Here is a 20,694-nt window from a genome sequence, read left to right on the forward strand (position 1 = left end):
CAAATTCCAATCACCAGAAGCAAAACTAATGGACACATGTTTTACTTGAATATACTTCATAGGTTTCTCCTGCCGATCCTGTGATTGTATCATTGATTCACTTGAAGAAATGAAGGGAAATACACGTAAGACCAGAGACATTGCCTGAGATTGTGTTCTCTGTCATCAACCCTCCAACTGTACTCTCTACTGAACCTCTTTGAATAGAGGTGATGCTGTTGTTTTGTGTGTCTGGTTGGGGGGCAGGGACTCTCAAAACTGTTTATCAGTCAACAGCCCCCCAGTGTGGTATCAAGCTCTAAATACAAGTCAGGGAGCCCAGATAAGAGGATAGAAATTGATTTCGAGTTGGCACCTCCCTGATAATCAGGACGGATGCTTAGTAAACCTGAGACACGACTGCACCGTCGAATACTTTCTGCTGGCTCCTGTTTTGGCAAAGTGCAGATCGGCCACCAGGCTGTGAACCACTGCCTCATGTTCATGCCCAGTGTGTCCGTGTTCTCCCGCAAGGCTCCGGGGCCTACGTATGTAGGAGGGGCTGGGTCATTAGGAGCTGAAAATTTTGTTGAGGGGAGATCAGACAAATCCGATAAGGGGTGAATAACGATATGAGAGTATGTAATTTAATGTCAGAGTGAGTGCTGTGAATGCTAATCAGATTCCTACAGTAGTTTGGGCAGTTGGGAGAAGCAGAACGGAAAATACACTAGGTGAGCTGGATCCTGTCCAAAGAGCAACGGTACCTTCCACGCACAGGACTCTGTGGTTGGCGCATCTTCCTGGCACTTTCGCATTGCTCACTTCCCCCCATTGGAAAGGGGGGTCGGGGCAAAGCCACAAGCTAGAGCCAAAGGGGCCGTAGAGACCTAGCAGGTTGAAGAAATAGGTGGGTCCAGGGTATTATTGGTAATAATTCTTGTAGTGATCTAGAGGTCTTTAGTTTGTCACTAATGGAAACAGGATTGAAAGGCAGTAGAATGGTTATGCCTAAAGCCTTGGCAGCGAGATGGCTAGGGATTCAAGCTCCAGCTCCACCATTTATGGGCTATGTGATCCTGGGCGTATTAATCTTGGGGGATTTCAGTTTTCTCATCTGTGAAAAGGGGATAATAGTACTTATCTTAGGGCTGAGAGGAGGTAAAGGATTAGGTCAGGTTAAGGTAAAGCAAGGAAGAAGCAACTGTTCAGTCATGGAATGGAAAGGGAATTGATAGAATCTTTTGGGGTTCCTATTAAAAATGTAGATTCCCAGACTTAAGCTTTAGGAATTGAGATTCAGTAGGTATGGGGCCCAAGAAGCTGCTGCTCCCCCCCCCTTTTTAGTGAACTTTATTTTGGAATTATTTTAGGTTTACAGAAAAGTTGCAAAGATAATCCAGTTCCTGTATACCCCTTTCCCATTTGGCCCTAACACTAACACATCGTCATAGTACACCGTCCCAATGAAGAAGTCAACACGGGCACATCACTATTAACTCCAGACTTCACTTGGATCTCACCAGATTTTCTACTAATGCGCTTTATCTGTTCTAGGATCCAATCCAGGATTCCACATTGCATTTAGAGAAGCTTCGTTTCTCATAGGCACTTTCAGCTGATGAGAGGTAGGTGGTCTGGGGACTGTATCTCGAAAAATAATAGGACAAGTAAAGGACCAGGCAAGGTCAAATTGCCCCATCCTTGCATTGGGAAGGTGCAGTTTTGAAGCAGAAGGGGATAAATTGGTGGAGGGGTGGATGTAGAAGGCTGGTGTTAAAAAGTTGGAACGGAATCCCTTCCATAAGGTGAGAGGGCTACCTTAAGAAGTGAGGCATCTATTCCTAATGCCGGATGAAGTGAGTCTTGGAGCTGGAAGGTGGGGATGCTCCCGAGACTGAGGAGATCACCTCCAGTTGTGGGCAGGTCAGGGGAGTGAACAAGGGCAGTATTCGGGGAACACCTGCTTGGGGGAAACCAGGAGCTCTCTCAAGTAGATTATAGGGGATTACAAGGGCCGGTTAGCCTGGGAGCCACATAGATCCTGTATTTCCTGCAACCTGGTGCAAATGCTTTGGAAATGGGTCATAGTGGTAACCAACATCCAGCATTGCCACTGGACACTAGCAGAGGGGAGATGATCTTGAGGGAGGACCCTAATCAGCAGCGGGAGGCGGACACACGGAAGATCTGCTTTTGCAACTCCGTTCCAAAGTGAGGAGATAATGGGGCCCCCATCTGGGGGGCTAGAAGGTTAGTAGAATTGAGAATGGTAAGATGATGAAGGAATAGATGTTTTAAGACAAAGCTAGCAGGGGCATCTGGGTGGCTCAGTCGGTTAAACATCCAACTCTTGGTTTTGGCTCAGGTCATGATCTCAGGGTGGTGAGATCAAGCCCCACCTCAGGCTCTGGGCTGGGCGTGGAGCCTGTTTTAAGATCCTCTCTCTCCCTCTCTCTCTGTCCCTCCTCCCCGCCTCAACGCTTGATCACTCTCTCTCTCTCAAAAACAAAACAAAAAACAACCCACCAAAAAACTAGCAGAATAATTTGAGGTCTTGAAGTGGATGCCATCGATACCTTCTTGAGGACCTTAGGTTCTGAGGCGATCATCGAATTTCTCTAATCCAGATTACGTAGTTCCCTTCCCAGCAGTTATAATCATTAACACCTAACCTGTTCCTTCTTAAAAGAACGTTAATCTTTTTTCCTTTGATGTCAGATTCCTCTTAATTTCTATATGATTTCATTCTTCTTTCTGCACTCTAGAAATCCCCAACCACAAACTCTGGTATTAAAATTTGTGTCACATTAAGTACATGTTCTTAAAAATAGTGGAAATTGCCTCCAAAACCAAGCTGCTTGCACTTGTATCTACAGGCATAGGCTTTGCTGAAAGGCTTCTAGATCTTTTGCTTTCTTGCTGTCACAGTGTCTGGTCAACCAGGTCCGTAAGTGGCTAACAGTTAAGACTTTAGGCTGTCAAATCTTACTGTGATACATGCTGCGTGTCATCTACAGATTCAAGTGCTTTTCCAAGTAGCTCTGTACTCAAGAATGCCGCTTCTGGGTGAGGCAACAGTTGCAGTCCTATCACATGTGAGTAGAGAGAGGTCTTGGTGATGAAAGATTTTAGCTAATTTATATGCTGTGGCTCAACTTTTCCAAAACATTGGATAACATGGATACAGAGTGCATGGTTCTCCCATAAATACTGGCTTCAGCTTTCTTTTTTTAAATCAAGGAATAGTGTGTTTGTACATATAGGAAAACTAAACCAAGAAATGAATCTTGAACCGTTATAAAACCAAGATTCAGTGGTGTTGGATTTCAGTTATGTATGGGCATACATGGGGTACATTAAGAGTAAATGTCAAAGAGAAGGTCGTGATGGAATCTGATGATACAGCAAGGAGAAAGTTTCTCTTTAACCAGAAGCATTGGGCCTTAAGAATGTCTTAGGATGAACCATGTGAAACTGCTCGTGAGCAGCCATTTTTGACCTACAAAAGTGGCAGTTTCACTTGGTTCAGACACACATTTCAGACCTTTGTCTTTTCCTTGTAAAGACTTAAAAACTCAGTTGACAATATATCAGAGTTGAAGTTTTCACTGGTCAGTAGTCCAATAAGGAAAAAAAACTAAAACTGAAGATAGATGAGGTAGATACTTTTATAGTCTTATTTAGGGAACAAACTCTTCCTAGGTATAAAGCCCTGAGAAAACTGCCATAGTTACTAAACTACTAGTGACCAGTTTCCATGCCTTGTCAGAGAACCTACTAGCTTTCAGGGATGTTTATTACTTTTACCCTGAGTTGACTCAATTTCCCATTTATCAAGATGGCTGTACTGCCATCTAGAATTACAGCCAAGAAGGAAAGAACAATGTGTGATTCTACTTATTCTGCCAACTCGTTCTTAAAGCTAGTCCTGTCCAGGGTTCTTCCTCCCAGATTTTTATGTAACCTTTGACTGCTCATGTTAGCATTTCTGCTTAGTAGTTGGCATAGTAAAGGGTACAATCTTACAATGTTTTTGTGAGAGATTGCCCTTCTAAATGAAATCAGATCATTTAACCCTGTCAGCAGTTTATCAAGAACAAAGTGATCAGCTGAAGATTTGACCTTAGGTAGTGAATTAAGGTGGACAAAAATACAGCAAGACTCTCAGGGTTTACAGAGTATATTGCTCAACCTGAGTGGCTAGTGTCATAAACCTTATGAAGATTTGGCATATTTCTCACTGAAATGTAAGTTTGAAAAGGAGTATTTTAAAGTCAAAATATGTGGGCTGTTTCTCTTTACAGCAACCACAAATCTAGTTCTTCCATTTTCTTTCCTAGATTTTAACTGCTTAAAATCCTCATATAACTCACATTCTGTTTCTACACTATTCCTGTAATTCCCTTCTCTCTGGTATATTCTACCTAATTTAATCTTCCAGTGTGCTTTTTTCCCCTCTTGGTACAATAATGAGCTGTTCAAAGATGCCATCTAATGCACAATGCCTCTGAGTACTGTGGCCAGTGATTTAAGTGTACTAAATGATCTTCAGGTTGAAAAGAGCAGAAGTCAAAGAAATACGTAACACTGTAACCAGAGGCAAGGGTCAAACCAAATCATGGTCAGCTTGAAAATGCTTTAAGACCCCACTCACCATTAGAGCTGACTGAAAGCACTGAAGTTAGGCAGAGATGTAATGCTATGTGAACTGAGAAAGGTTACAAACACACTAGTCGTATTTTAATTAAAATAGAGTTTATTAGCTTTTAATATAAACATGAGGAAGAAAAACCACGTAAGTTGTAGCATTCTTTTCAAAATAAAACTGCAATCAATACTTCAATCTCCAAGCTCCGAACTCCATTAACAATGTTTTTTGAGGTGGTAGATTGTAATATTTTACATACTGTTATTTATCATTTGTGTGTCCTTTAAAAATGATGGAACCTGCAGCACTCAATAGAATATGAAGCCCTGCTATACTGAGAGAAAGTATTCCTGGCCCAGAAATGCTGTTTACAGGCAAAATTCCTAGGATTACATTTGAGAAGGTAGGAGAAAGATTTCACATGGTTAAGAACACTAATCTTTTTTTAACATTTCAAGTTTAAGTGACATCATTACCAATCTCCGAGAAGATTGATTACTTAACTCCCTGCCCTTTAAAGCCTGAGGTAAGGGTTCCTCTTAAACAGCAGGACTTGAAATGAGACCCCTCCAGCCAGGTTAACAGGTAGGCTAGAAGAACTGTTTCAGATCACCTACTTTCAGCTCACTACTATTAGAGTCCAGTTCCTTTTGGTTTGTTACATGTGAATTACCACTGCTCTTCATACTCTACAAATGTAGAAAAAAGAAATTCAGGTGACCAAAGCAGGTAAACAGCACAGCCCTGCAAAGAAGTTTTAAAAAGGGGAGGGCACGTCTATGATGATACAAGGCATCCCTCCATTCTTAATGCAATTTTAAGCTTTAATATCTGTGGAAGGATAAATGCTACAAACTTAGAAAACACCATTTGAAAGTTTAGTTATTTCTTATAAACTTACCCAGTTTTGTCAATTTTAAATATTAAGCTTTTCATTTTAATTTTTTTGTTTCAGCCAATGTGTGCCATCTTCAAGAGGGGCTGAAACAAAAAATTAAAATGGAAAGCTTAATATTTAAAATTGACAAAACTGGGTAAGTTTACAAGAGATGTAATTAAACTTTCAAATGATGTTTTCTAAGTTTAAAGCATTTATCCTTCAGCAGTGCCCCAGAGGGCCCAAGCACACTAGATTAAAGCTTAAAGTTGCACTAAAATTTTTCAGGACACCTTCTTTTCACTGCCTGCTTGTTACCACTGGACCACCATGTTGGTTGGAATTAGGAAAATATCCTTTAATACATGTATTTAATAAAGAGGAACATCATCAGAAAATGAGAAGCACCATTATAGTTCACAAGAAACACAGCGTGGACCCAATAGAAGTAGATAATCATTGATAACATACTTTCTCTGTTTATGATCCTAAACATACTAATATGCTAGTAAGTAGTGCTTGCAAAGAATTTGAATGACAAGTGTTATTCAACTTTTTGGTTTAAACTGATTGCCAATAAGGACTAGCAGCTTCAATGATAAAGTAGGAAGGAAGAACCCTTCAATACCTAACAATGCTACAGTCTGTTCCTAAGTGGCTTTATGAGTTGTTAGGAGTCCCATGTTTTCACGGTAATACTGCATTGATTCTAAAGAAATATGCAGCAATATGGGGGAAGGGGGACAAGAAAAATAGGAAAAAAAAGTTATATAGTTAGTGTCTTTAAAGTCTAAAAATTTAAACTATTAAAAAAAAACCCTCAGTTCACAGCTATCAGCCTACATAGTAAGCAGATATCTGTGTGTGGGTTGGAGCTTTTGCTTTGGAGTGGTTTTTGTAACTCTGTTTACATTAAAAAGGACAAGAGTGTTTTGCGTTGACAATGTCCCATTCTTTCCTATGAGCATCATCCTTGCGGTGGATCCACGAGTTTCTTGAATTCGAAGTCTGTCTTTTAGATGAAAATTTTAACTTTGCTGGTTTTTGAGCAGGAGAGGTGGTATTTCTCCAGTTCTTGTAGATTGAGGGGTTCATGATGTTACAACCCCTCCCCTTCTCCCTTAAGAGAGGATGGCATTAGAACGCTGAATACCAATGAAGTTATCAGCGCTGAAAGACCTTCTCATAGCAGCTCTACACAAGTCTTTGTATTTGTCTTCACACAATCTGGAAATGGCCTGGGAAAGTCAATCAAATAGAACACAAGAACAATTTAAAAAAAGGGTTCCAACCTTAAAAAAAAAAAAAACAACAGAAAGCATCACTGATAAGCCACACAGCCACACTCCTTTAGACAGTTGACAGTTACTGCTACTTTGGATTGTGGAAGTCTACATTCCCAGATTCTGGGGATGCTACTTCCTGCCAATTCACTAAGGTAATATCCTTAAAAGGCTATGATTAGATCACTGGGCAACGAAGAATTTGCTTATTTACAAATTGGGTTCCAATTTGGCTGACAGGCTCCTAACAGTATCACCTGTCCCTGCACACCTGTTCCTTCAACATAATGAACATACACCTGGGCAGGAATCAGCGTTTACTCAGCCATTCAACTTCTAGTCTTCATTGGTTATTATATTCTCTAAGCAATTCTAACAGGGCAGGCATGTCTGGACTTTATCGGAAGGTCAGAGATCCAATGACCGAAGCACCAAAAAGTGCTATTTTCACTTGCACATTAACCATGGTAGAAAATACCTTACTGTAAACTACACCAAGGTACCACAAAAAGTGTCCATTTTAAATGTCTTGAAATTTCAGTTGTGAATAATTTTGCTGTATACTCACTAAAAAATCATAAACCATAATTCCTTTGTCTCATATACATTACCATTTCCATTAAAAATCCATGGGCTCTCTACAACAGTACCTAAAACACACATTATACAGCCTAAGTCTCAGGTGAGCCACGGATGCTTTGTCTAATAAACTCATGGGACTGAACTGTGGTATCTGTAGAAAACACTGGCATGAATTTGCGAACTGAGTAAAAGACTGTTAAGAATGGTGAGTAGAGGGGCGCCTGGGTGGCTCAGTCAGTTAAGCGTCTGCCTTTGGGCTCAGGTCATGATCTCAGGGTCCTGGGATGGAGCCCTGTGTCAGACTTCCTGCTCAGTGGGGAATCTGCTTCTCCCTCTCCCCCGCTCCCCCTGCTCATGCTCACTCTTTCTCTCTCCCCCAAATAAATAAAATCTTAAAAAAGAAGAATGGTGAGTACGTAGATATAAGGATACAATCATAAGAAATTATTCATGTATGATTATACGGAAGGGTAGAGGTTCAAATGGAAAACCATTAAGAACAGATTAAATTTGACTTAAAATATTCTGAATTATGGTCACAGAAGAAATATCTATATACTTTTTTAAAATAACGTGAAATCCTTATATAAATCATAAAAGACACAGGAAATATGCCACCAAAGGGTTAATAAGCTCTTCGATGTGTTAATTTAAAAGCTTTACATTTTGCTAATCGCTGCTTAATGAGATTTAGCCACAGATGCTGGTTTTGGTGGCTGACAGAAAACCCCGACTAATGATTTCACAGCCTTACCTCTAGGTTTTGTGCTCTTTCTTTGCTAAGAGGAGCAAACAGAAAATTCAAGTTGTTGTCATCTGCTAAGGAGCGAAGGTCAAAGTAGTATTTGGCATAAACACTGGCGGGAACATTAATATTAAACTGAAGTAGCTCCAAAAAATGCCTTTCCATCTCATTCCTGGGGGAGGAGACAACAAAACCAACACAAGACAATTTTAGTCAACTGGGCGATCTTCAAAAGTACCATTCTGAGCTACTGGGAGGGCTCTAAATTCTGTTTTGGAACAAACAGAGGCTACCCAGTGGGTGAGCACACTAACGTTCAAACAAGGTACAGCTATCCGTGGTCCTTTCTGCACCCCAGCACTTTGAGTTCGGGACGAGGGGGAGAGGTTAAGGCCCTCTTATACACTCCTGCTGCTGACTCAGGGGCTCGTTCTTCAGAGTTCCATTAGTGCAGCTGTACGATTCATGCTCCATGCTCACTCACGAGGCCCCACTATAGTGATCAGATGAAAGGAATGATGTATGCTGTTGATTAGCTCTGAAGAACTTGCAGACATTTTCACCGGGCCGATAACAGGAAGGGGCTTATTGAAGTAGAGACGAGCCAACAAAAGGAGTGGGCACATCACCACGGCAACAAATGGATCCATCGAGAGCCACTGCTATTATCTCTGAGGGGGAGAAACTCTTGAAGCAACGAGGATTCATCTCAAATAAATAAATAAATAAATAAGCCACACTGGATGGAAAAGGGAATCCCCTCCCCCTGCCCAGTGCATGGGGGCTGTGTCAAGGGGCATACGTAAATGCAAGTTTCTGTTCGCCTTCATTTCACTACAGCAAGAAATTGTCACTCTGACAGGACAGGATGCATGTTTTTAAACTTTGGAGGGCAGAATGATCAAAGAGATGTCTTGGCTCGACTAAACTCACCATAATATGACCTCTGGTAGAGCACTGGATTCAAACAGCCTTTCTCTCATGTTGGGGATGCAACCCCAAGATGTGGCGCCACCCCCTTGCCAGAACAGAACAAGCACGCCCGCAGGGGGCGAGTTCAATAAAATAGGAAAGGAAAACGTTGGGAGCAGTCCTTTGCTCCACATGACCATACAGGCTCACTTGCCCAATGTTTAATATAAAATGGACCACTTTCACAGTCATCCCTTAGAGAATTACATAAAAATGATAAATACCCAAACACAAGCAGCTTACTTTATAACATATTTGGTTTCTCGGTTTTAAAGTTTTAGTATTTTATCTGTTGGACAGATCAACAAATGTTGATGTTCTCCTGTATGGTCTGGAGAGCATTCAGAATATGAGCAGAGATGAGGTTCTCATTTGTTGAATTTTAAACCCAACTGAACCTACTTCCAAATTTAATTTCCTGTTCATATGGCTGTAAGTCTATAGAAATGTAAATCAGATAATGTTTTGATAATCAGCTAATCAGGACTTAATTTACTACAGGAATAAATGCACTTCACTATCCCTTTTATATTTTCTCCGCTAACACATTTTAATTGTGTGGAAATACAGTACTTCATAGGATTAACATGTCTATTAATAAAGGTTTAATCACTGGAGAAAAGCATTATGCCTATAGAATATGCATCTTCTGGGTTTTTTGTTTTTTTTAAATAGCCAAACGGCTGAATAGCACACCATTTACAGGCACAGCAAATCTTCTGAATAGCAGCTGCTCAGTTTAACTTATTCTTTTGAAGGAGAATATATTCTAAAGCATAGATGTTGGAAAGTTTGAAGAGATAGACACCAATTTTTCAATTTAAGACTCAAAATGAGACTATTAGAAATCGAAGTCAACAGCAGGGGGACAAAACAAATGTGTATTAAACACTTTGTTGTAATGCTTTCCAATTTCCAAAGATCATACACAAAAGCAGCCTATTTATTATCAACATAGCTCCTGGTGCTTCTCTGTTTATAACAAAAAGTATTGTTTGGAACTGGTCTTCCCGTAGCTAGACACTGCCATCACTGCTCTTGGAAACTCACTCTTAGGAGCTCACACACTTCCCAGCATGTTCTGAGGTTTTCCCTAGAGTCAGAGTCCCAGCCAGGTTCGTTGAAGGTTTTGAGAAAATTTCAATTGCCACCATGTTAGGGCTAGTGTTCAAGATTACAAATTTTTCTTCCTTCAAGGGACCAGAATTTGCAGACTGATGACAGTGGTGATCAAAGTCACTTTAGTTTCTGCAACTTCCAAAAGTACTTTTGTTTCATTTCAAATCCATTATTTGCCATTACCCCATTTGCTACCATGGCTGCGAGCAACATCTCCATGCCCACTCAGTTTCCACTATTATCAAAAGCCATTCGGACAGCCACCAACAATCACTGGTCTCTTCTCCTAGTCGTAAGTGTCCTCACTTCAGTTGTAAATATGCACTTTGGTAATTCCGAATGACAATCTTATCTAGAGTAACGGGCAAAGGTAACAAAAACAAACTTGCCACTGCCTGCCATGATCTTAATCTTCCTATGCTGTTCCGTATAATCAAGACGTGTTCTTCCACATTTTCCCAAATGCCACCCACAAAGACATTTTCACTCTCACGTGGGCACTTCGAGAATTTACTGGAAATACCTCACTGGCTCATCCTGCCTACCACCCTCAGGGCCCTTCACGGAAGCCAGGGTGGCCAGATCGAAAGCCCTCGTTAAGTCTGGTGTTTCACTCCCGCGTCAGCATGCCACCTGTGAGCACCCCCCTCATGGCTGACAGAAGGCCCCACAAAACGCTGCTGTGACTGCCGAGTGGCCCCAGAGACTCTCGAATGCGACGGGCACTGGCTGATGTCCCAGGGCCCAGGGCTGCTTTTCGGGACTGCCTGAGAAACAGGAGCTTCCTAACAACTCAGACCTATTTTTAAATAGGTGCAATACTGCTAGCATGGGAGGAGGCAGGAGAACTGGGACCTGAAACCTTCATACATGTGGCTACTTTTGTACCATGGTTTCTGTAACAACAGAACTTCAAACAAAAAGGACAGAATGACCGGCAAAAGCTGACTCACGTTGAAGGTATAACCTCTCAATGGTCTAGAGACCCTAAGACCTTAACAGTGGCCAAACATTTATTTTAAAGGTCAGACATAGGCTTCTTTAAAATGGACTGGAACTCATAGACAGCTTTAAGAAAGCCATGAAGATTGTTTATAATACTGTGTTGGGCATAAGCCTGTAAAATGTATGCCAAAAACCAGCAGAAATATACACTTCAATTTACCAAGCAGATTATTAAAACAGTAACACATCAAGACCTACCAATTAATGATGGGAAATAGGAACTGTTATACCATAGCCAGATAGGAAATCTGTAATTTTATGCCTATTTCAGTTCTTTGCACAATGTAACCTTTAAAAATATTTCTTGAAATGTACACTTTACCGGAGCAAAGGAGGCACTGGAAAATGGTTAGAAAGTTCACCCAAACCTTACAAACTCACATGTCCTCAACTGTAATGTCCTTGAGGATCTGGCAGTAGTCCACATTCCATACAGCCTGATCGTCCCAAACCTTGGAGGCAAGAAGAATGGCTCCCAAAACAATTCTTTTCCAGTTAGTGGGACAAATGTCGATCTCAGCGTAAGTTAAAAGCCTTTCTAAGTAAACCTGCAAAAGTAGAGCACTGGTCTTTGATTTTAGTTCAGTTTAAGTGCTGTGATAAGAACTGTTAGGAATGACAGATTTCATCTGTTTTTGACATGCCTTTTATTCTTACAAAGGTCTACAAAGACTTGGCCCCGGCAGCCAAAGCCAGAGGCCAGGTCACAGTTGTAGGTCAGATAATTCTGTTGCCTACTCTGCCCATGTGAATTTCCAGCCTTGGTCACAGGAATGAATGAACATCTCAGCAAAGGGCATCTTGAAGACAGGCACTGGGTTATTAACCTTCCCATTCATAAAGGGAAGTGATTCAATACAACTGATTGCAGATTCAAGTTGTTTAATAAACCCGAGTGCCTACCCCGTGCAAGATACCACACCTGGCTGGTCGTTACACGGTCATTTTACACAATACTTGAACATGTAAAACCCTGGTTAATACTGAGCACATTTTTGCCCTTCCCTTTTCACAGTAAGTCAGCCTTTTGTGGCACAAGCCTGAAGATAGAAACTGGTGGTCAAGAGAGCCCCCCAGTGGCTGCTGTGTGGCACGGCAGGACGGCAAGTACAAACAGGTGTGCTGGAGGCCGGCCTTTACGACTATCAAGTAGTCCCCTAATAGAGTGTCTTTTAAAGGAACATACATGCTTCGTCTCCCCCTCCGATTTCCCCCCCTTCATGTTTCCCTCCTTCTCCTAATGTGGTCCATGCTATTATGTTCCACAGATAAGTGAAACCACATGATAACTGACTTTCTCTGCTTGACGTGTTAAGGAGGGCACGTACTGCATGGAGCACTGGGTGTTATAGGAAAACAAGGAATCATGGAGCACTACATCAAAAAATAATGAGGTACTGTATGGTGACTAACATAATTAAATTTAAAAAAAAGGAAAAAAGACAGGAACATACATGCATACAAAGGACAATCCTTCTCCCATGCCCTCACTTTCACATCTCATTATTTCACGATAATTCGTTTCTGTCTTACATTACCCGCTGCTTAGTCAGTTCTGTTGGTTTTAAAGTGCTTAACAGAGCCTCCCTGCACTGGGGGACTCCTCTACACTCGCTGTAAGAGACTCCAGGATCTCTCTTACCCGTATCAAATGTCCACTCCACCCAGCCCTGGGCGGTTCCCAGCCGAGTAAAGATTACAGAGGTAAGCCATGATTTGTTGTTACTTCAAAGGGTTCTCTACAGAAGAGTATATATGCCATTTGACAAGAAGAGAAGTCCAATTTTAGTGTGTGTTTATTGTCTGAAGGTTGTCCAGTTGCCAGCTCAGATTTGCCAGTATTTTCCAAACTCAACTGTGTTTTCAAAAACAAATGGTTCCTGAACATTTTATGTTCTTAGTGAAATTCTGCTCCCAATTCCCCCAAACTCAGGCCTCTCGGGTATCCTAAGAATGAACAAGTTGAACCTACACGATTCAACTCTCTACTTCATGGGAATAATCAGAGGCACTTATACAATACTGGCAGTCTCTCAACTTCCTCTACCCCCTTTACTGGCAAACCTGGAATCTGCCCAGCCTCACTGATTCTGTTGGCTCTCCTGTCTGTGGAAATGAGATTTTCTTCTTCTCACTGAAGTTAACTCTTCTTTCGGTGATCCCATCCCACTTGTGCAGAACTATTCACACAGTTAATCTCTTTTTGAAGAATTTTTTCCCTCCCTGCCAGAGATTTTCCGCAATATGAATGGATTTACATTGCCCATTGCCCCCATCCTACACAGCCCCGCCCCCAGCTCCAGCCCCAGCCAGCTTCCTCTTGTTTTTGCTCACAGAAAAATGCCTCATGCTGGCTTCTCATCTCCCATCCACTTCCTAACCCAGGGTAGTCTACCCCCTGCCGCTATCACTCCCCAGGTCCTTGGTGCCTTCAGCCCAACTCTGCGCTCCCCAAGCCTTCCCTAGTAACCTAAAGGGCACTACCACTGGCCTCGTTGCTGGGGCCTCCATTTGACTTAATCCCATTCCAATCTGCTGGCCGTTTTTGTTACCTCTACCTCCGCTGGTGATTTGACTGATTTCTATCTGTCACTTCTCAGCTATATCACCATCACCACCTCCTTACCTCCCCGCCTCCACTCTGACTCCCACTACAGTCTATTGTCCCCAGAGCAGCCAGGACAGCCTCTTCAATGAACAGCACTTCATACCCCTGTTCGAGATCTGCCAGAGGTTTCCCATCAAACAAGTAACAGTTTCCCTTCTTCCCAGGCCCGCGAGCTACAAGGCCCCAGAAGATCCGGCCCTGCCCTTCTGTGACCTCATCTGGCATGTTGTTCCCCTCATTCTTCCTCTGACCACTGGCCACCTCACTGTTCCTTGAATATACAAAACATGCTCCCATCTCAGAGTCTTGCATTTGTCCCCTCTGCCTGTAATGCCAGAGTTCATCATCTTCCTCAGGTAGGTCACGGTTCAGGTGTTACCTCTTTAAAGAGGCTTGTCCTGATCATGCTATCTAAAATGGTGAGCCCCTCCGATCACTTTACCCCTTCACGCTGCTTTCTCTTCCCTGTATTTACCACTACCTGAAATATTTAGGTAACACTCTTTTGACAAAACAAATGGAAAAACAACTCATTTCTTCCTTGCTAGAATATAAGCTATATAAAGGCAAGAACTTTATTCCACCTGTTTTCTCCTCTGTCCCCAACACTTAGAACAGTGACACAGACTTGGTATTCAATGGGTGTGCAGTGGGCAACTGCTTGGCAGCATTCGGCCTTTGGACCACACTCTCCTTGAGCCTCTCATCTTGGCATCTCTTTTATTATTCCCTCCTGGGTCCTACCACTCTAGCCACTCCTCTGAGGACGTGTACCTTAAATGCTGTTAGTCCTTACAGATCTAGCTTCTATCCACTTTTTAGTCTATACTTTTCTCTGCATTTGAACAGCTACTACTCTTACCAAATTCCCTATGTCTAGCTCGGATTCATGCTCAGTTCCATATCTTCAAGTGATGATTAGACAGTGTCACTCTGCTGCCTCATGGGTATGTCACACTTAACCTGTCCACCAAGAACTCCCCCTCTCCAACCCAGATGCTCTCCTTCCAGCATCGCCTTGCTCTCCATGTGGGAGGACCACTCCTGCCTCTCTCCAGCCTGGGCTAAGCACTCCAAATGGTCTGTAGCTCAAACAAATGGCCTGAGGGCCCACTGAGGGGTCTCTACTCAAAAGCACAAGCCTCCCTCCTAAATTCTAGCTGGATACTAAAGGAGTACAGGCGCTGACCTAAGTATTTTTTCCCACCAGACCATGCAATTAACTTTCCCATACAGGTTTGCTGTACAGAGCAGTGAAAATAACCCCAGCTGCCTCTCACTTAAAATAGTATTTATTTTTCAAATGATAAAATCTTACCACAGGAATTCTGTATGGATAACACAAAGGTCCTTACAAGTACTTCTGGCACTATAACCCTGGGCAACTTCATAGGCAGGCACAAGAGGGAACCAGGGATGGATGCACACCCGTCATCCAAGAAACAGAGAATTTAGGGCAATAGTTCTCAAGACACACATGAGAACTGTGTGGGGAATACTGAAATAATTTGGGACTCAGCTTAGACCTACACCAAATGAGTCTCTGCCTGTGGACCAGTTTTGTTACTGCCCCTGTCCTAGCCCAGCTCCCCCCAGCACACCTTTTGAGTGTGTATGTGTGTGCACTGCGTGTACATCTGTGTGCTGAGGTATGGAGGGAAAAACCGTGGAGGGAGAAATCTCTCCTCCTGCCTTTAACAGCAATTCTTTTGTGATAAGAAAAGCAACAGCAACGTTTTGAAAAATAATGATTATATTATTAAGCTCGAATGTGTGTATTTTACTTTCAATAGGTTTCTCTTAATAAACTTCTGATGATTTCAGGAACCTATTTTATGTGAAAGGCAGGACCATACCCTGTGCATAAGACTGAAATTGAAAAAAGAGGCTATAAGAAAGAAGAAATACCTTACCAAAGTTACTATTGCACATTCAGCTGTTAGCTGTGCAGCACTGAAAAGAGTACGAACAAATCTGTAAATAAATTTATGTTCAGGATCATGCTTAAAGTATTCCTCTGGAACCTTTTCTCGCTGAAAGAAAAAAAAAAATGCAGTATAAGTATCCACCGAAGAAAAATACTTAAGTGCCCATAATACAGCAGTCTTTACATTTGGGCCCAGGTGCTCAAAATGATTTTGATTGGGTAACATGTCTCTTAGTTTTTTAAATATAAACAATGGGATCTCAAAATACCATACTGATTCAGTACTCACCACCATTCGTTAAAGAAAAACACAGGCATGACCTCAGAAAATTTATATATATTCCTTTCTATCTAGATGTAAACTATTTTTAGGCTCAAGAGTCTGGTTGATCACGATGTTATATTTCTCTGCAATCAACTTTGAAAAAACAATTTTGGGGCACCTGGGTGGCTCAGTCAGTTGAGCGTCCGTCCAACTCTTGGTTTCAGCTCAGTTCATGATCTCAGGGTGGTGAGATCAAACCCTGCGTGGCGCTCCATGCTCAGCAGGGAGTCTGCTTGAGATTCTTGCTCTCTCCCTCTTCCCCTGCTTGCCTGTCTGCACGTGTGTGCATGCGCACACTCTCTAATAAATCTTAAAAAAAAAAAAATTTTCAGTTCCCTGTAACCATAAGACTCTTAAGTCTGTGCTGACCTATGCAAGAGTCACCAGCCACATGTGGCTGTAGTGAACCTGAGGAAGTGAGTTTTAAAATTGTTATTTTAAGGATGCCTAGGTGGCTCAGATGGTTAAGCATCTGCCTTCGGCTCAGGTCATGATTCCAGGGTCCTGGGATCAAGTCCCACATCGGGCTCCCTGCTTGGTGGGAAGCCTGCTTCTCCCTCTGCCTGCCACTCCCCCTGCCTGTGCTCTCTCTCTCTCTCTGACAAATAAATAAATAAAATCTCAAAAAAATAAAAAAAAAAATTGTTATTTTAAAGGATTTAAAATTTAAATTGTTTTTTAATTTTCTTCACAGAGATCATAACATACTTGTTAGGTTTATTTACAAATACTTATATTTGTGGTTAATGAAAATTATCTTTTAAAAAGATACATTTTCTGTTATCTGGGTCCATTTACTCACTTTAGCTCACTAATTCTACAAAGCTGTAGCTCAGTTCTTGCTCTAGCATATACCTTATACATCATTCCTTTGGTAAAATGATTAGACACAACATGGAGCAGGGAAGAAGACTTAAGATGATTCTGACTCCAAGCTGGAGGGAGTAATTTTCTCCTGGTAGTTAATTTCAAATCAAATCAGCATGAAATAAACGCAACTGCACGAGAGAAAAATGCAACTTCAATAAAAAACTGACACTTACTGTGAGTGGATGTGATCTCTCATCAAAAATATCCAAGGATCTATTTGCATCTCTATAAAATAAGAACGTGCATTTAAAAAATTAATTCAGGAATTAATATCTTAGTACTGAGTACCTGCTGGAAGTAGAGAGGGGAGTGGAAGAAGCTTAACCTTCAAAAAGCAAACAGTTTCACAAATTCTTTTGCATTCTGGCCTTCAGAGGGTTTCCTGACTTCTGTGAAATCTCTTCTACCACAACCAGCCAAGCCAGAGCTGCCTTTCAGAACACTGACTTTCCCTAGCAGGCAATGCTAGTAAACCAAATATATTTTTACTCCTCTAACCCCACATTGGAATACATAAGAACATCTTATAAAGTAGTAGTGGTGGACAAAAAGTCTTTAGAATTTAATAAATGTGAATATTAAATTCATGTTTTTCCCGTTTTTTTCTCTCTATAGTTCTCTATATATTATCACGTATTTCTTCTGGTCTCTCTTAAATAGTTTGAGTTAAAAATGTAATTTTTTTCTTAAATTTTGAGAGACCAGTCTTTTCATTTAAAAGATTACCACACTAACACGCCGTGCCCATTTATTTATTTTTTTTTTTTTAAAGATTTTATTTATTTATTTGAGAGAGAGAGAATGAGAGAGAGAAAGCACGAGAGGGAAGAGGGTCAGAGGGAGAAGCAGACTCCCCGCTGAGCAGGAAGCCCGATGCGGGACTCGATCCCGGGACTCCAGGATCATGACCTGAGCCGAAGGCAGTCGCTTAACCAACTGAGCCACCCAGGCGCCCACGCCGTGCCCATTTAGACAGTGGTTCTCCAGGTGTGTGGTCTGTAGGCCTCTAGGGCTCCCCTTTTCAGAGACCCATGAAGTCAAAACTTTTTATAGGAATACTAAAGACATTACTTGCTCATACACTTTTGACATTTGCAGTGACTATATAAAAAAATAAAAGGGAGTAAAACTGTTTGTTTTTGCGCATGAATCAAGGCAGTGGTACCCAGCCGTACCTAGTCATTCCGGTCTTCACTGCCGCTTGCAGTTGAAAAAAATTCTGCTCTACTAAAGAACATCCTTGATAAAGCAGTAAGATTTAACAGTGTCACTAAACCTCGATCCTTCTAATATTCTAAAATAAGTATTTATGAAACACTTCTGCATGCTGAAAGACAGTTAAGGAAAGGCACTTGTGACTTAGTTGTGAGCTGAACAAGCCACTTTTTTCACAGAGCATCATCTTTTTTTTAAGGTACAACTGACAGTCATTCTCTTAAAAATGAATAAAGTGAGGGGCTCCTGGCTGACTCAGTCGGTAGAGCATGGGACTCTTGACCTCAGGGTTGTGAGTTCAAGCCCCATGTTGGGTGTAGAGTTTACGTAAAATTAAATCTAAAAATTTTTTTTTTAAAAATGAACAAAGTGGGGCGCTTGGGTGGCTCTGTCGGTAGAGCATGGGACTCTTGACCTCAGGGTTGTGAGTTCAGCCCCATGTTGGGTGTAGGGTTTACTTAAAATCTAAAAATTAAAAAAAAAATGAACAAAGTGGGCGCCTGGGTGGCTCAGTCAATTAAGCATCTGCCTTCGTCTCAGGTCATGAGCCCAGGGTCCTGGGATTGAACCCCACGTCAGACTCCCTGCTCAGCAGAGGAGTCTCTTTCTTCTTCTCCCTCTGCGCCCTGCTTCTGTGTTCTCTCTTGCTCATTCTCTCTCTCAAATAAATAAATAAAATCTTAAAAAAAGACAAAAACCAAAGTGAGCCTGGAACTTCAAGAAAAATAAAGTATTTGTTGCCAATGATAAAATTCAGATTATCAAGCTAAAAAAATCAGGATTTTGGAAAATATGTACCTTTTACTGTGAGCTTCATCTACTGTAAGCTTGATAGCTTCTCAATACTTAAAGGCTTTTCTGATAAGACAGGTGGTGATACTAAGAGAAGTGAGTTTTTGACACTGTATAAAGAAACGTGAACTAGTACTTTCCAACTGACTAATGCATAATATTCTAAAACCACATACAGGTAAAAGATCCATTTAGTGTGCAAGATAGATCAATGGGTATTAACACAGTACAAGTTCACTGATACGATTTAAAATTCCATTGAATTTGTATATATATAAAATCCATTATAATCTACGAAACTAGCACTTGTGGACTTTTAGTAAAGTATCATAGAATATCCACAATATCTGAAGCCTTTAAAAGTACACCTTTTCCAACTAAATATCTGAACAAGGCTGGGTCTTCATATTGTTTCTTCAAAACAAATCACTGAAGACAGGATATGAGAATGAGCTGTCTTCTATTAAGCCAGATAGTAAAGAGATCTGTAAAACTGTAAATCAATGACATACTTTTCACTCAACTTTTTTGTTGTGGAAAAGTTACTTTTAATAAAAAAAAATGATTTATGTTAACACTGGGGTTCCCAATCAGGGGTGATTTTGTTCTCCAGGGGACACCTGGCCATGTCCGGGGACACAGTGTGGAGGGAGGGAGATGTGCTACTGGCGTCTGGTGAGTAGAGGCCAGGGGAACTGCTAAATATCCTATCATGCACAGGACAACCCTCCACAACAAAGATTTATCTAGCTCAAAGTTTCAATAGTGCCATAAAAACCCTGTTTTGACATACAGTGGATTTAATTTTTAAATCCTCAAATTTAATTTCTAATACAGTAAATATCAATATAACCCACATGAACACTCTTTGAGTCTTCAATAGTGTAATAAAAGCACTCTACTATCTATTAGATATTCTAATAATATCTATACTTGTTACCTAACACTAAACTTAATATCTTGCAAATTAGCTAGAATAACAAGACAGGTTTTAAAAGAGCTCACCTGTTCTTTATGTGGTAATATATTGCTAAGGTCACACTGTGGAAGGAAAAAGAAAATTGTAACAACTGATTTTATCATTTTAGGCATGAAGACATTATTTTAAAAGGGGTTGGGAGAGAGAGAGGATCCTTCCAGGGGCCCAGGGGCCCTGAAATCCTCTAATTCAGAACAGTTCATATGGGCACTTTCCCCCTTGTTTTAGTCCTTTGGCTTTTGGCAAAAAAAAAAAAAAAAAAAGGATCAACTGTTAGAAGACCTGTTTTGGTCCATAATTATAACATATAAATTATTACACATTTTCCCTGACATTTGTCCTTTGTCATTGTACTACTCACAGAATCTTTCCTCCTCCTCTACAAGTTTTATCTGTTTGTACACATGCTTAAATTTAAGTCATACGGTAATTTTTGTGTTAAAAAAAAAAAAAAAAAAGGTTAGGCCCTGCATTTCAATTGATTTAGTTTACTATCCACCAAGCCCACCCACTTTCCATTGTTTCCCTAAAAGTGTTCCATACCAAGTAATTGAAGATCATAATTAGAAAATTTAATAGCAAATATAAGTACCCACAAAATCAATGATAGGTCTAGCTACCCTGAAATAAGCAGTGCTAACAATGCAACATAATACTACACAGTATAATATTTAATGACAGGTATTTCCAAATTAGTTAAATATTAATGAACAGATAGATATAAGTCCTCAGACACTCTTTACATTACTATAGTCCTAAGTTATT

General features: G+C 41.0%; 1 protein-coding gene across 2 annotated transcripts in view; it reads right to left on the bottom strand.

The window, feature by feature from the left end:
• Positions 1-4,720: 4,720 nt before the first annotated feature.
• CCNYL1 (cyclin Y like 1) overlaps positions 4,721-20,694 on the bottom strand; it is a 36,936-nt gene continuing 20,962 nt past the window's right edge. Inside the window, exons 5-10 of one of the 2 annotated variants that reach the window (XM_025892549.2) lie at positions 19,956-19,991; positions 17,117-17,168; positions 15,735-15,854; positions 11,595-11,761; positions 8,127-8,289; positions 4,721-6,745 (exon numbers count right to left, since the gene is read on the bottom strand). In XM_025892549.2, the coding sequence (XP_025748334.1) occupies positions 6,629-6,745; positions 8,127-8,289; positions 11,595-11,761; positions 15,735-15,854; positions 17,117-17,168; positions 19,956-19,991 (655 nt within the window). In that variant the 3' untranslated portion in view covers positions 4,721-6,628. The remainder of the gene's footprint in view (positions 6,746-8,126; positions 8,290-11,594; positions 11,762-15,734; positions 15,855-17,116; positions 17,169-19,955; positions 19,992-20,694) is intronic. The other variant, XM_025892558.2, reaches the window with a different exon arrangement.

Source organism: Callorhinus ursinus, unplaced genomic scaffold (assembly GCF_003265705.2).
Source record: "Callorhinus ursinus isolate GAN/ISIS: 27379988/994484 unplaced genomic scaffold, GSC_fseal_2.0 scaffold2, whole genome shotgun sequence".
NCBI lineage: Eukaryota > Metazoa > Chordata > Mammalia > Carnivora > Otariidae > Callorhinus > Callorhinus ursinus.